The 16,654-nt window shown below is 43.3% G+C and overlaps 1 protein-coding gene across 1 annotated transcript in view; it reads left to right on the top strand.

Moving 5' to 3' along the window:
- WDR7 (WD repeat domain 7) overlaps positions 1-16,654 on the top strand; it is a 597,600-nt gene that overhangs the window by 25,595 nt on the left and 555,351 nt on the right. The window contains 2 exon segments of the mRNA XM_077462962.1: positions 1,321-1,466; positions 3,805-3,907. Coding sequence (XP_077319088.1) covers positions 1,321-1,466; positions 3,805-3,907 — 249 coding nt within the window.

Genomic DNA, 16,654 nt, shown 5'->3' with positions numbered 1-16,654 from the left:
CACGCACCCCAAGTTTAGGAGGGCATTTTAAGGAAAAAAAACTTACATTAAAATGCCTATCAATGCAGCCTTGTCCATCTGCAGCCTTGCCTGGTGCCATTGCAGCCTTGCCCAGTGCCATTGCAGCCTTGCCAGTCACTTTGCAGCATTTCCCTGTTTTAAATTTGGCGCCGATTTCCGCTGACTGTGAGTGGACAGCGGAGAGGAGCAAGCGGAGCCAGGATACAGAAAGCCGAGTGTACTTCGGCTTTACTTGGCTCCTTTCGCAGTCCCGCCCACCTCCACTGATTGCGAGAGTAACGAGCACCGCTGAACTACAGAAAGCTGAGTGTACTTCGGCTAGACTCGGCTCTGCTCACAGTAAGGGGCGGGACTTCAAGAGGAGCCAAGACTACCTGAAGTACATTCAGCTTTCTGTATGTCAGCGACGTTCGCTCCTCTCACAATCCGTGGAGGTGGTCGGGACTGTGAGAGCAGCCGAGTAAAGCCGCGTATACTTCAGCTTTGTGTATCTCAGCTTTCTCTCGCTCATTACCTTTCAATCAGCGGGGATCGGCGTATAACGTGCACCCATGATTTTCCCCTGATTTTAAGGGGGAAAAAAGTGCGTGTTATATGCCGATAAATACGGTACTTAACCATACAAAGACTGAGAACTTCTGCTCTGGTCGCTAATTTTGTTTGTGACATGGGGAGATTTACTAAAACTTGAGTACTCAGAATCTGGCGCAGTTGTGCATGATAGCCAATCAGCTTCTAACTTCAGCTTGTTCAATTCAGCTTTGACGAAAACCATGGAAGCTGATTGATTTTCTATGCAGAGCTGCACCAAATTTTCACTCCAGTTTTAGTAAGGCCCCTTTCACACTGGGGCAGTGCGGGCGTCGGCAGTAAAGCACCACTATTTTTAGCTGCGGCCGATAGCGGGGTGGTTTTAACCCCCGCTAGCGGCCGAAAAAGGGTTAAAATCGCCCGCAAAGCGGCACTTTGCCGGCGGTATAGCCGCGCTGCCCCATTGTTTTCAATGGGTAGGAGCTGTTTAGGAGTGATGAATCACCGCTTCAAAGATGCGGCTAGCAGGACTTTTTTTCACCATCCTGCAAGCGCACCGCTCCAGTGTGAAAGCCCTCCGGCTTTCACACTGGAGTGAAAGGGGTCATTTTTTTTTTCAGGTGCCTGAAAACCGCCCCAGTGTGAAAGGGGCCTAAATCTTCCTCCAGTGTAGTTGGAGAGCTGGAGATGCTAGGTCATGGTAAGCACCGTATGAACTAAACCATTCCCATGTCAGCACTTTTTGACATCTTTTGGTTTTTCCTCCAGGTCTTTGATGCTGGAGACTACTCTCTGCTGTGTTCTGTCCCAAGTGAAGATGGTCAAACGTGGACTGGAGGGGATTTTATTTCTGCAGATAAAGTTATCATCTGGACTGAAGATGGGCAAAGCTTTATTTACAAACTTCCAGCTAGGTGAGTTGGTCAGATTTGCACTATATAACCCTATCAAGCTACTCTTGCTTGTTATAGTAGTAGCTTGTTGCATGGTGGTAGCCCCTGGTTAAAGCATGAAAACATTAATAATTATTGGCTGACGGAGTAGTTGTGATTTGCAAGTTTTGTTTCTAGATAAAATGCTGGTTCTGAATTCCTTTAGACCCCTTTCACACTGGAGGCATTTTTTCAGGCGCTTTAGTGCTAAAAATAGCACCTGTAAAGCGCCTGAAAAATGCTTCATCTGCAGTCCCAGTGTGAAAGCCCGAATGCCTTCACATAGGAGCGGTGCGCCGGCAGGACGTTGAAAAGAAAAAGTACTGCAAGCAGCATCTTTGGGGCACTTTAGGAGCGGTGTATACACCGCTTCTAAAGCGCCCCTGCCCATTGAAATCAATGGGCAGGTCCTCTGCGCTTTTAACCCTTTATTCAGCCACTAGTAGGGGTTAAAAGTGCCCCGCTAGTGGCCGAAAAGCGCCTCTAAAATGGTGCTTTACCGCCGGCTCCCCCACGCTGTCAGTGTGAAAGTGCCCTTAAGAATATACACACATTTGGACAAATGTCAAGTAGTTCCTACAGCCAGGAAAGTTTTTTTTTTCCCTCAGCTTCCAAAGCCAGCAGGGCTACTAATATGCAAATCAGAAGATTAATTAAATGAAACATTACTGAGAGAAATATGGAGGCTGCCAATGCAAGACACTGACATGGAATAGGCCAGTGTTTCTCAACTCCAGTCCTCAGGTGCCCCAACAGGTCATATCTTCAGGATTTCCCTCAGATGAAACAGCTATGGTAATTGCTAAGGCAGTAAAAACTGATCAAATCACCTGTGCAAAATAATGGAGAGCCTGAAAACATGACCTGTTGGGGCGCCTTGAGGACTGGAGTTGAGAAACACTGGAATAAGCTTATGGAGCTGAAAAGCCAGAGTGAGGTCAGAGGTACAGCTTTCCTTTAGCCTAGGTTCACATTGGTCTGATTTGGCATGTGACTTTGCGGCACCGCACCAATTCCAAAAAGTAGTTCCTGTACTACTTTTGTCGACTTTGGGGCGATTGGGACGATGGGGCAATTTGTATACACATCTGTGCAGGATCGGGCTGCATTGCCGGGTGGAAATCGTGCGAGTTCAGCTGAACTCGCTCGATTTCTAGCCCGCAGCAATGTGAACGTAGGCTTAAATCTTACATCCCGAATAAACAGTTTTTTGTGCCTGACCGTTTTGGTGACGACTGTCGAAGTGGGGATTTCCCCTGGGCTTTGGAGAGCTTTCCTCTCACTTCCTGTTGCGTCCCTGGGACAGGAAGTGAAGGGAAATCTCCCTGATATACAGACAACAAAAAGGAAAATCTGTATTGACCGAGTAAGACTAGCAACAACCTTACTCATTGCCTTAAATCTCAACTTCAGGCACATGGGGGGGGGCAAACCCTCGAAACCCTCGAAACCCTTGAAACCCCCCGCCACCCCCCCACTACATAGGTTAAATGTATGTTATGTCTAGAGTGTACAGGAAGAGGCTGCATTATTTACTTAATGGCAGCACTCTGCTCTTCTCTCTGAAGCTCTGTGGGTGGTCTATCCATCTCATCACATACAATGTAAGGACTATTAGGCTGGGTCTACAATACTGAGAATTGGATGCCGTATAACCGCATCCAATTCGCATAACAGGAGATTGTGACCGCCTCTCGCATCTCTGTGGCAGCTTGCAGAGCAAATTACACGGGGGTCCTGTGCTTCTTTGGCTCTGTTTCAGGTCCGAATTCAGGCAAAAATTCAGGCCGGATTCATCCCTGAAATGGAGAATAAGGATGCATTGGTCCCCTGCTGTCAGCTGCATCGATATTAGATGTGAACCCAGCCTTAATTATGTATTGTATGTGGTGGGAGTGCAGACACGTGACTATGGCTGGAAGCAGCTTAGAGAGAAAGCCAGGAACACCACTGGAGGGAGCCTTTTGAAGTGAGGAAAAAGGTAACCAATACAGTCTCCTTTGCAACCCTCTTTACTTAATGAGCATTTAAACTTTGCAGGGTGTGGGGCCTGGAGTTGCCCGGAGTTGAGGCTTTACCGTTGTTTGTTTTATCTACCAACTAAACTATCAATAGGGCTGATGTCTTAAAGATACATGAAAAAAGGAACTTGATTTCCTTTAGTAACCAATCCGATTCCAGTTTTGTTTAGAAACACTTTTAATTGGTTGTTTTAGGCAAAATATTAACATTTTGACCTTGCACTATGAATTACTGCAGGGAATCTGTCTGCTGTGATGTGTGCTGATTTTTTATGATTGTTCTGATTTATGTTTTTTAGCTGTATTCCTGCCAGCGATTCATTCCGAATTGATGTTGGGAAAGCAGTGGAGAATTCTATTCCCCCATTACTGTACAGCGTCATGCCGAAGGAGGGCAAAAAGGTTTGTGTCTGCCTGTGTACTGAAAAACATTGGGACAATTTGGTGTACATCAAGGTTTGCCAAAAAAGGGCATGGGTACATCCAGTAGTAGTGATGGATACCATTTGGCATTCTAACAGTTTATACTCTGCATGTTCCCTCATTATTTCAGAATATATTCTAGCCAATCACACACACACACACACACACACACACACACACACACACACACACACACACACACACACACACACACACACTATATTGCCAAAAGTATTGGGACTCCTGCCTTTACACGCACATGAACTTTAATGGCGTCTTAGTCTGTAGGATTCAATATTGAGTTGGTCCACCCTTTGCAGCTAACAGCTTCAACTCTTCTGGGAAGGCTGTCCACAAGGTTTAGGAGTGTGTCTATGGGAATGTTTGACCCATAACCCATAATAATGAACCCATAATATCAACACCTCATGTTCCTCCTTTGTCATCAACTTCATGTTATAAACATCCATGTGCACCATTCCAGACCTGTATGGGCTTTTTTTTCTAGAAGCAAAGCTGAATCGTTTAACCACTTGCCACCCAGGCCAATTCTGACATTTCTCTCCTACATGTAAAAATCATATGTTTTTTTTTTTTTTGCTAGAAAATTACATAGAACCCCCAAAAATTATATATATTTTTAGCAAAGACCCTAGAGAATACAATGGCGATCATTGCAACTTTTTATCTCGCACGGTATTTGCACAGCAATTTTTCGAGCGCCTTTTTTGGGGGGTAAAGTTAGCCCAATTATTTTGAATGTGTGAAAGTTAAGCTGAGTAACTGGATACCTAACATGTCACGCTTCAAAATTGCACACGCTCGTGGAATGGCGGCAAACTTAAGTACTTAAAAATCCCCATAGGCGACAGTTTTAAAAAAAATCTTTACTGGTCATATGTTTTGAGTTACAGAGGAGGTCTAGGTCTAGAATTATTGCTCTCGCTCGAACGTTCACAGCGATACCTCACGTGTGGTTTGAACACTGTTCTCATATGTGGGCGAGACTTGTGTATGTATTTGCTACTGTGTATGTGAGCACACGGGCGCTTGACATTTTGTATTTTTTTATTTTTTACACTTAAAAAAAAATCTTTTTTTTCCATTTACTTTTATTCCTATGTAAACATCCCTTTTAATATCAATAGGCATGACAGGTCCTCTATACAGTGAGATCTGTGGTCAGTAAGATCCCACATCTCACCTCTAGGCTGGGAAGCCTGAAATAATAATAATCACTCCGCCTGTAAGAACGAGCAAGCGGTGGAACAGCCGCTATGATTATTCTTATGGTGTAGGGAATCGCCGGCTGAAAAAGCCGATATCTTGTTGATGCCTGTAGCTGCACCCATCATTCAGATATACCAACACAAAATCAAGGACGTTATATGACGGCTGGTGGGCGGGAAGTGGTTAAGTGAGTGGCAACCTGCCTTAAAATCCACATGTAGCGCCAGCATTTCTTGTATGTAGAACTTTGTAGTGTAGAGTACTCTATGTAGAGTCTTTGGACCCCCATGCAGAACCCACTTGTCATGCTGCTATATTATATAAACTGCCATATTAATTTTTAGCAGCAGCCAAAACCTTTTTCAGAATTTTTGGACAGAGAGACTAAGTAAGGCATAGAACCTTTGGTAGATTTATTTACTGTCTGTGTCCCCATTGATGAGATTTTCCTTCCCTTTTCTGTGTTGTAGAAGACCCCAGATCACTATCTTGCGTGGTGAAAATATAACTTTATTAAACGTATATACATGCCATTATACAGAGGAATGTGCTAGATTGTTTACATTTTAAGGATATGGATTTACTATTTTGATCATTTGCAATGAAGCCGAATAGCACACAACAAAACCCTGACATGACATGCCCTCATTAATAGTCGCGCTGAAGTGCTAAACGCTCCTAGCATTTACATGCGTTTAAAGTTTTTTTGTGGTCAAAATTCCCTCTCCCGAATGGGATTTTATGGCTTTCGGAAATCATCCTCTAAACCAGCCTTTTTCAACCAGGGTGCCTCGAGGTTTCTTCAGGGGTGCCTTGGCAAAATTTCTAAAAGCTTCTCAAAAATTTTATACAAACCAGCAGGGTGGATGAAGCTTGTCTTTTTAGTTATACAAAGCCACGAGTTTTCATTTTCCCCCATTACAACCTTCTAGCTGTCGACCTCCTAATGGCCAATGGCATCATCAGTTGATAAAGGAGGATGCCATTCACCTTTTATAGCATCCTTGTTTGACCCTAACTTGCCTCTCTCCATCAATTTTGGGGTCACATTAGCTAAGTGATGGAAAGAAACTTTGGAATACAGTAAAACCTTGGATTGCGAGCATAATTCGTTCCAGAAACATGCTTTGTAATCCAAAGCACTTGTATATCAAAGCAAATTTCCCCATAAAAATTAATAGAAACTGAGATGATTTGTTCCACAGCCATTTATTCATAGGTCCTTCAGTTTATAGTCCATATAAAAATATTACAGCAATGCGATAGGTTGTGTAACCATAAAATGTCCATCCACAAATGGAAGCCTCAACCAGAGGATTAGAAGAAAAATCCAGCAGGAGCTCCAGAGTATAAGAGAAGAGAGGCGCCTCTAAGTATAGCAATATGTTGTACCTTCATTAAATGTAACCATATTGATAAACTTGGAGGTGCCCCTCTTCTCTTTTATACTCTGTTGTGATATGACGCTACTTGCCTATCAAGACATCGCTTGTATATCAAGTCAAAATTTATTAAAAAACGTTGATTGTCTTGCAAAACGCTCTCAAACCAAGTTACTCTTAAACCAAGGTTTTACTGTACTAGTCGGTACCAGTTTGGAAGACTAAATCACCTCTAACGTTGGGTGTCCTACATGTGTCGATGCTGCTGCATTATGTATACCTAATTAGATTTGTTTTTACATTTTAGAACGGCTTGCCCCAAGACTGTCCATATATTTTAAAGGGTGCCATGACTGAAAAAGTTGAGAAACCCTGCTCTAAACGCCCCTGCTACTAAACGGCTAAAAACGTCCACGTGTGCATGAATAACATTAGGGGAGTTCAAGGGCAGAAAAAAGCAAAACCCCCTAAACTCGCAAAAACATCGGTTTATCAGAGGCAATGTGCATGAGGCCTAAACATGGTTGGAGATGCTGAAGGGGAAGAAGATCATGACCGCCAGGCCTCTAGTTTAAAACTCCCCAACACACTAGTATGATGTACTGTGTGTGGTAAAACTATAGTTTTTTTTTTTTTCCCCCATGTTGGATACCACAAGGGAGGGTTATTAACCCCTGTCGCCATCTATGTCCCATTGTGGAGATTTCTCTTCACTTCCTGTTCCATAGCCAAAACAGGAAGTGAGTGGAAATCCTTGCAAATTAGGGTAACCCCTCTAAGGGGAACCCCAGGCCACTAGAATTAGTGTCCCTATAGAATAATTTTGCCTCTATTACTTTTCAGGGCACACCCCAAAATTTGGAGTTTTCTTTCACTTTAAGTGAAAACGGTAAACAGGATAAATAAAGAGGGTAAATCTTAATGGGGGCACAGACAGCAATAAAAGCTGACATGTTCTAATCGCTCTCCACTCTGTCCAAAACTTAAAAAAAAAGTATTACATTTAAAACCCTAGCCACATTACTATTTAAATTTTGTATTGTGATTAAAGAGACACTGTCCCTTTCCCCATCCCTTTTTTTCATTCCATGTCCTTGTAAAAGTCCCCTTTTGACTAACTAATGCTTGCCTTTCCATCGATTCCCCTGGCACGGTTTCCTGCATGGCAGCAGGCACTAAAATACCAGGTGTCAGTGGATGTTAGGGCCTAGAGTAAGTGGTGGTATCACCCTTCCCATCGTGTGATGGTGCTTGGGTCTTAAAACATAAGAGGAGGTCACATGCTCCACTATACCCAGATTTGTGCCAGTTAGTGCCAGTTAGTGCTCGTTCACACCATACGTGCATGAAAACTAATGGGAAAACCGCACAGATTCCACTTGCAGAGACATCAGTTTCACATCAGTTCATACGTGCCAGTTATGTGCCATGTTCACACAAATTCATGTCAGTTTTTTCCCCGTGCAGAAAACTGCATACATGTTGCAGATTCCTGCCAGTGTTGTGGTGTGAACTGGGCACATATAGAACAATTGTGTTCTTTTTTTTTTTTTGGGCCTTTACAGAATGTGTGCAGAAAAACTGATGTCTCTACACCATGGTGTGAATGAACACTTGCTTCAAAACAAGGCTTTGGACACCCTTTGTTAAAGGCTCTCTGAATGCCAGTCAAAGCCCCTGTTGCCAAATAAAATGGTTAGCTGACAATCCCGTTTACACCTTGCTTTTGCTTGGGGCTTAGGTTGGGGCTTAGGTTGGGGCTTAGGTTGGGGCTTAGGTTGGGGCTTAGGTTGGGGCTTAGGTTTAAGGGAGCTTTGCCATAGACTTCCATGGAGGCTTTGAAGGCGTTTTGAAGCACCACTAAAGCTACATGAGGTATAATTTTTGAAGCCAAAACAAATGCAAGGTGTAAACGGGACTGTAAGGTAACCATTTTATTTAGTGACAGGAGCCTTGGCTGCTGTTCAGAGAGCTTTAACAGCCTGTCCAAAGCCATGTTTTGAAGCAAGTGTAAACTAGCCGGTAATGTGTGTTGAAGCCGAAGCAAGTGTAAATGTGCTCTTAAGGTGGAACTATACTATACTTTTCTTTTATAGTCAAAGAAGCTGCCATCTTAGCCTCTTTGGTTCACAGTTACCATTGTCATCCGTTATAACTTCAGCCATTTGATGGCTTAACAGATCGATTAAGATCTAACACAGGCACACGAGTAAGGCCCCTTTCACACTTGGGTGGTGCAGGCGTTGGGGGTAAAGCACTGCTATTTTTAGCGGCACTTTACCGTCGTTTTAGCGGCGGTATGCGGCCGATAGCGGGGCGGTTTTAACCCCAGATAGCAGCCGAAAAAGGGTTAAAAGCGCCGCTGCAGTGGCGCTTTGCCGGTGGTATAGCCGCGCTGCCCCATTGATTTCAATGGGTAGGAGCGGTAAATACACCGCTCCTTCACCGTTCCAAATATGCGGCTGGCAGGACTTTGTTCACCGTCCTGCTAGCGCACCGCTCCAGTGTGAAAGCCCTCCGGCTTTCACACTGGAGTGAAAGGGGTCTGTTTTTTCAGGCGCTATTTTTAGCGCTGTAGTGCCCGAAAACCACCCCAGTGTGAAAGGGGCCTAACAGTTACAATTCAAGCCATGCTTTGAATGCAACTGATTTTGGAAACTGCTAAATCGGTAGGCTTTGTTTAGGTAGAGGAAGGATCAGCAGTGGATCTGGAAATGTACCGGTGGATGATGGGTTTGGCCGGAAAGTGACAATTGTCTCTTCTTTTAGATTCTCAGTGGGTGGTCATTAGTTTGGTCATTTTTTTTTTGGGAAAATGTTTTAACTCTTAAAGTGTTTAATTTGCGATATGACAGGGACTGGAGAGGTTTGACGTTGAAGCTGTAGTCCAGGTTCCAGCATGTGAGCATCTGTCTGACCAAGCAAAAGTCTTAGAGCTGTACACGCCGCGGACTCTGCTTCACATGCGGCCCCCTGAATTCATAGTAAGAGTGTGTATTACCTGTGTGAGATTCCTGACTAATCCCTGTGTAATGTGCAGTGGTTAATACAGCATGGTGTGATATTTGGGACTTTACTGAACTTGCATGGTGTTGACCACTGTCCACTTCCTTCCCTCTCTTCATTGCGGTGCTTGTATTGTGCATGCTGTATATCTTTATTACATGGTAATGTATACGGTGACTCTAAGCTCTCAACTGCACAAGCCTTCTGCATTTGTTTTATTTTAAATACAGGAGAAATTGATCTGGGTATCATACAAAAAATAAAAACTTTTTTTATAATCCCTAGATCAAGTTTTTTTTGGTGTTTTAAATATATTTCTGTTTACGTACGTTTTAGATACGTTCAGAAGATCTAATCTGCCCGGGAAGCACAGATTTATGCACCTAAATTAGTTTGCTCTTTATAATCATTACATGCATGTTATTAACTGTACAGTTAGAAATATCTGCACATGCCTGTGTGAATGAGGCCTAAAAATGAGATTAAACCTTTGCATTGGTGTTTTTAATACATTTCCTTTTAAAATGGTTGTAAATTGAAGACCTGAAATATGAACAAAGCATATCCCTCTATAGTGTACTTAGGAGCACTAAGTGTAATTTTTTTCTGCTGCCCTGTTCCTCTGCTATCAGCATGAGACACTTCTGACTTTTTACTGACACCAAGAGAAAAAAGGTGACAGAGGAGGGAGCTCCAACTGGTGGGTGTCCCTTCACTACAGTTAACTTGCAGAGCTCTCCTCACTTGTGCCGAGTGTAACTTCAGCACTCCATCCCCTTTTTTCTGAACAATCAGATAAGCTTCATAAATCCTGGGCTTTGAACTGATGTAGAGAATAGAAAACTGCAGATAGAAAGGTACAACTTTATGTAGGAGGATTTGTTTCATATCTGTGCATAATCTGAGGGTAGTCACTTCCCTGGGTATATGTAAGTGTTTACGACCACTTCCGGACTGCCCACCACACATATACTGCGGCAGGGTGACCCAGCTGCACGAATCGACATACCTGTATGTTGTTTCGTGCATGAAATACTGTGGGCGCGATGTCTGCCAGCCACCCCGCGGTACAGAGAGGCAGAATGGGGGATCTGCCTATGTAAATAAGGCAGATCCCCATTCTGACAAGGGACAACATGGAGATCTGCTATTGCCAGTGATCAGGAATAGTGATCTGTGTTGTCTCGCTGAGCCCATCCCCCGCACAGTTAGAACACACCCAGGGAACACAGTTAACTCTTTGCTTGCCCTCTAGTGTTAACTCCTTCCCTGCCAGTGACATTTATACATCAGTACATTTTTTTTTTTTTTAAGCATTGATCACTGTATTGGTGTCACTGGTCCCCAAAAAGTGTCACTTGGGGTCAGATTTGTCCACCACAATGTTGCAGTCCTGCTAAAAAATCGCAGATCGCCACCATTACCAGTAAAAAGATAAAAATAAAAAAAACCTCCCTAAATCTATCCCCTATTTTGTAGACGCTATATTTTTTGCGCAAACCAATTGATATTTGCTTATTGGGCTTTTTTTTTACCAAAAAATGTAAAAGAATACATATTGGCCTAAAGCAGGAATAGGAAACCTCGCCCCTCCAGCTGTTTTGAAACTACACGTCCCATGAGACTTGGCAAGACCCTAACAATCACAGGCATGACTCCTAGAGGCCGAGGCACGATGGGATTTGTAGTTCCACTACAGCTGAGGGGCCGGTGTTGCATACCCCTTGCTTAACCACTTTCAGACCGGACCATTTTGCTGGCTTAAGACCAGACCTCTTTTTTTTGCGATTCGTCACAGCGTCGCTTGAACTAACAATTGCGCGGTTGTGCAACTTTTTCCTATAATATCGGCCAAACATATATAAAAAAACATTTTTTTCCCTTAGTTTAGGCCGATACTTATTCTACATATTTTTGGTAAAAAAAAATCGCAACAAGCGGTTACTGATTTGTTTGCGCAAAAGTTATAGCGTTTATAAAATAGGGGATCTTTTTATGCCATTTTTATTAATAATTTTTTTTTTTTTACTAGTAATGGTGGCAATCAGCGATTGTGTTTTTTTTTTTATTTTTTTTTATTTTTTTTATTTTTTTTTTGCGACCATGACATTATGGTGGACATATCGGACATTTTTGACACATTTTTGGGACCATTGTCATTTATACAGCAATCTGTGCTATACAAATGCACTGATTCCTGTGTAAATGACACTGGCAGTGAAGGGGTTAACCAGGGGGTGGCAGTGTAGGGGTTAACTGTTCCTAGGGCCGTGTTACTAACTGGGGGGGGGGGGGGGCTGGGCTTTGTGTTAGTGAACACTGATCTCTGCTCCAATCACATGGAGCAGAGATCAGCGTCACTTGTTGCTAGGCAGAATGGGGAGATGCTGTTTACAACGGCATCTCCCCGTTCAGCCTCCCCATGAGACGATCGCGGGTATGCCCGCGGCGATTGCGTCCGCGGGACCCGCGACCAGACTCAGGGGGGTCCCGACCGACACACGAGCGCGCTATGTCAGGGCGGCATAAAGAAATGGATGTACCTGTACTCCAATATGCCTGCCCGTGCCATTCTGCCGACGTACATCGGTGTGCGCCGGTCCTGAACTGGTTAAACTGATGAATAAATGAGTTTTTATATATATATATATATATATATATATATATATATATATATATATATATATATATATATATATATATATATATATATTTAATAGCAGAAAGTAAAAAATATTGTTTTAAATAAACAAAATATGTCGCTTTTTTTTGTGTATAGCGCAAAAACTAAAATCCGCAGAGGTGATTAAATACCACCAAAAGAAATCTCTCTTTGTGGGGAAAAAAGGACATCAATTTTGTTTGTGCACAACATCGCACGACCGCGCAATTGTCAGTTAAAGCGACGCAGTGCCGTATCACAAAAAATGGCTTGTTGTTAAGGGGGCAAATCCTTCCCGGTCTGAAGTGGATAAAGCTCTACTTTTGTTTGAAATGTAAAGCATAACTCCAGGTTTCTTGTGACTTTAAAGTATACATTGCTGTGTTCCGGTAGTGGGATGGAGACTTCCCATCAAAATCCACTTGGACTGAGCACTGTATTTTATAACTCCTCTGCCTGGCTGAGGTGGAGAAGTGGGCCAGTAATATGAAGCCTTGTATTCATTAATGAAATACTGTGCTTCTTGCAGCCCGACTCTATTTTGCGTTGATGATAGCCTGAGCCAGCTGTTTCTGCCCTCTCTCCCACCCAGCGCTCCAATGAGCCCTGGAGGGGCAGAGCAGAGAGTGGTGGCTGACAGTCGCCAGCTTTGCTCAGACTGGGTCAAAAACAGAGTGATCATCTGTATTGTGATCACTCAGTACTAGGTTGAGGACAGCTGCAGCATGCCCACGATGCTCCCCTTATAAAGGAGAGTATGAATGCATTTTTGTGCTTTTTTTTTTTTTTTTTGTTTATTTTCATGTCTTTTTATTAATCTCCTATAAAATTATTGGTGACCCTTAAAGGACAGGAGGCTTTCAGATTTCTAGGTAAAGTTAGAGGTGATTTTATTTTTTATTTTGAAGATTTAAATTTTTATATGATTAGCACAATACAAGATGTTTACTCCAAAATGTCCTTAATTTAGAGATGCCACGTAATTGTGTTTGTATGAGTGTCTTTGCCATTAAATTTTTAAACAAGCACCACCCTTTTATTTCCGATTGCGCACCATGTGGGGGTCATTGCCCATCCGTGTATGAGCACTGGGGTCAATAAAAATAGCTGCGTTTACATGGCTGCCTCACCCAACTTCTAGTAAGCTTCAGCTGGTGGACAGCCACCCTGACATTATCCAGTATTTTGGTAAATCTGGGAATTTAATTTTCTTCTCATGACTGCAAGTGGTTCAGGTCCTAAGGCAGCGAAGCAAGCCATAATCTTGATATTCTCCCCACAATACTTCATCGTTGGGATGAGGTTTTGATTTTGGTAAGCTGTGCCTTTCTTGCAGTGCTGAGTATTCTCAAACCATTCAACTTTTGTTTCATCCATTCACAAAACCTATTCCTAGCAGCGTTTGGGTTTGCCAAGGTGCTCTTTGGCAAACTTTAGGCATGCAGCAATTTTTTTATTTTATTTTTCTGGTTGGCAGCAGCTTCCTTAGGGGTGTTTTTCCATGGACACTCTGCCTGTTCAGAGACCTATTTATGGTAGACTCATGAACAAGGACGTTTGCCGGTTCCAGTGATGTCTTCAAGCGTTTACCTGTAACTTATCGGGTTCTTATTTACCCCATTGAGGATTCTGCATTGCACTTTAGGAGTCATCTTGGCTGGGAGTCCACTTCTAGGAAAAGTTGCCACAGTATTAAACTGTCTCCATTTATTGACAGCTTGTCTAATGGTCGACTGATGGATGCCTAAACACTTTGAGATTGCTTTGTATCCCTTTCCTGCCATATGCAGCTCAAATACTCTTGATCACATGACTTCAGAGAGATCCTTTGTACGAGGCTTGGTTCACATCAGCTGATGCTTCTTATGAACAGCAATCTTAATTTGTTTGAGTGTCTTTTATCTATCAAAGTAGCTCTTAGGCCGGGTTAATACTGGTACGAAAAATGCTCCGACATCGGGAGCTCATGTCGCATGACGTGTGACAATCAATGTTTCCCTATGGGAGTCATCGTGAGTCATCTTAACTGGTCCGAAACAAGTCGGTCCGACTTTGAAAATGCTCTCTGCACTACTTTGGTCCGACTTTGATCATACTTCAGCCCATTGAATATCACTGAAGTCGGATCACCGTCTTGACTGATTCGACTTTGGCATGGGACTTGTGCTCTGATGATCTTGAAGGGCAACTCCACGCCAATTTTTATTTTATTTTTTAAACTGCATGGGTTCTCCCTCCAAGAGCATACTAGACCCTTCCGTCTGGTATGGATTTTAAGGGTGACCCCCGCACACTGAAAAAAGTGGCGTGGGGTTCCCCCAAAATCCATACCAGACCCTTATCCGAGCACGCAGCCCGGCAGGTCAGGAAAGGGGGTGGTGACGATCGAACCCCCCCCCTCCTGAACCGTACCAGGCCGCATGCCCTCAACATGGGGGGGGGGGTGCTTTGGGGCAGGGGTGCCCTTCGCCCCCTCCACCCCAAAACACCTTGTCCCCATGTTGATGAGGACAAGGGCCTCTTCTAGACAACCCTGGCCGTTGGTTTTTGGGGTCTGTGGGGGGGCTTATCGAAATCTGGGAGCCCCTTTAACAAGGGGGGCCCCCAGATCCCAGCCCCCCACCCTGTTTGAATGAGTATGGGGTACATTGTACCCCTACACATTCACCTAAAAAAGTGTCAAAAATAAAACACAGTACACAGGTTTTTAAAGTAATTTAGTAAGCAGCTCCGACGTCTCTTCCGACTTCTTCTACCTTCTCCGGCTCTTCTCCGATCTCTCTCTCTCTCTCTCTGTTTTTTTTCCCTCCGTCTGCTATCTTCTGCTGGGTCTCCTTCCGATGTTGACTCGACACTCTCTCCCACTCTAATGCCGAGTGTGCAGTGTGCCACTACTTATATTGGCATGGGGCGGGGTCACAGTGCGATGTCGTCCTGCGGCCCCACCCCTTATGACATCACCACCGGGTCATGATGGGCGACACCCCATGCCAATATAAGTAGTGGCACACCGCGCACCTGGCATTAGAGAGGAAGAGAGCATTGAGTCAACATCGGGAGAAGACGGCGGAGAAAACAAAGCATAGAGAGCGAGAAGACAGCAGGAGGAGACCAGCAGAAGACAGAGGAGCAGAACTGGAGAGAGAGGGGAGAAGTCTGAAGAGACGCCGGAGCTGCTTAATGAATTACTTTAAAAACCTGTGTACTGTGTTTTTATTTTTGACACTTTTTTTATTACATTTTTTTAAGTGAATGGGTAGGGGTACAATGTATCCCATACTCATTGATGTAGGGTGGGGGGCTTTGTTAAAGTGGGCTCCCAGATTCCGATAAGCCCCCGCCCACAGACCCCAACAATCTACGGCCAGATTGCTTAGATTTCTTAACTTTATGAACTTTTCCTCTTTTATGAAGGACGCTAAAGCAGAGGAGATCCAGTTCTTAGCAATGGTTACCATTAGCCAGGGCTCGACCAACCCCAGGTGCCAGGTCGCCATGGCAACCAGAAATCACACCCTGGTGCCTGGGCTGCCACTAGCCCACTCACTATAATTCCCGATGGCCCAGACATGCAGTGCATTAACATTGACAAAATACCGACACAAGGGGGTGATCCTTTTTACAACTCAGTGATTGTTATTTATTTTCTGACATGTTTGTGTTCTAGCTTTCATTTGGATGCTATATAGTAAATAAAGCTGTCTTCATTTCAGGCTGCAGAGCAACACAATGTGATTATTTTAAAGGGAGCGATTCTTTCCAATACTCGGACAAAAAAAAGTTAACGCCCCCCCCCCCCCAAAAAAAAAAAAAAAAAAAAATATATATATATATATATATATATATATATATATAATAAATAAATAAATAAATAAATATATAAATATATATATATATATATATATATATATATATATATATATATATATAAAAAAAACAAAAAAAATGGGACAGACTCAATGGACTACGCTGTCGTTTTTTACTTTTTTTTTTTTTTTTTTTTTTTAATGTAGCTGATTATTGTGAAGCTATTAGGAGTAAATTCAGCTTTCAGTGCGATCGTCTGCTGCTTTCTGAGGCTCGTCCTGTAGCAGTACATCCACCGATGTAGGTGGGCTTTCTGCCCCGTCTCCTACCATTTCCGTTGCTGGGTGACAAATACTCCCCATTGATTAATCATTTCACGTATACATTCCACCACCAGGCAGCCGCAGTTTTGACTGCTGCCAATTTGAGATGAAATTGTGTAATTATGTCCCATCCAAAACCCCACCTGCTCTTTGTTTTTGTGATTGCTTTGTTTAAACAACGTACAGTTATTATCTGTTTTCACCGGGTGCATTACATCATTACTCCCAGCTTCACATTGTCTCTTGAGATACTGATGTGACTAGTTGCAAATTTCTGCAATCATCGCATTGTTCTTAAACACAATTCTAGTCAGAG

This window comes from Lithobates pipiens, unplaced genomic scaffold (genome assembly GCF_037356315.1).
Source record: "Lithobates pipiens isolate NorthernLeopardFrog02 unplaced genomic scaffold, aLitPip1_a1.2 Scaffold_3, whole genome shotgun sequence".
NCBI classification, from domain to species: Eukaryota; Metazoa; Chordata; class Amphibia; order Anura; family Ranidae; genus Lithobates; species Lithobates pipiens.
This window is presented reverse-complemented; position numbering and strand designations above follow the sequence as displayed.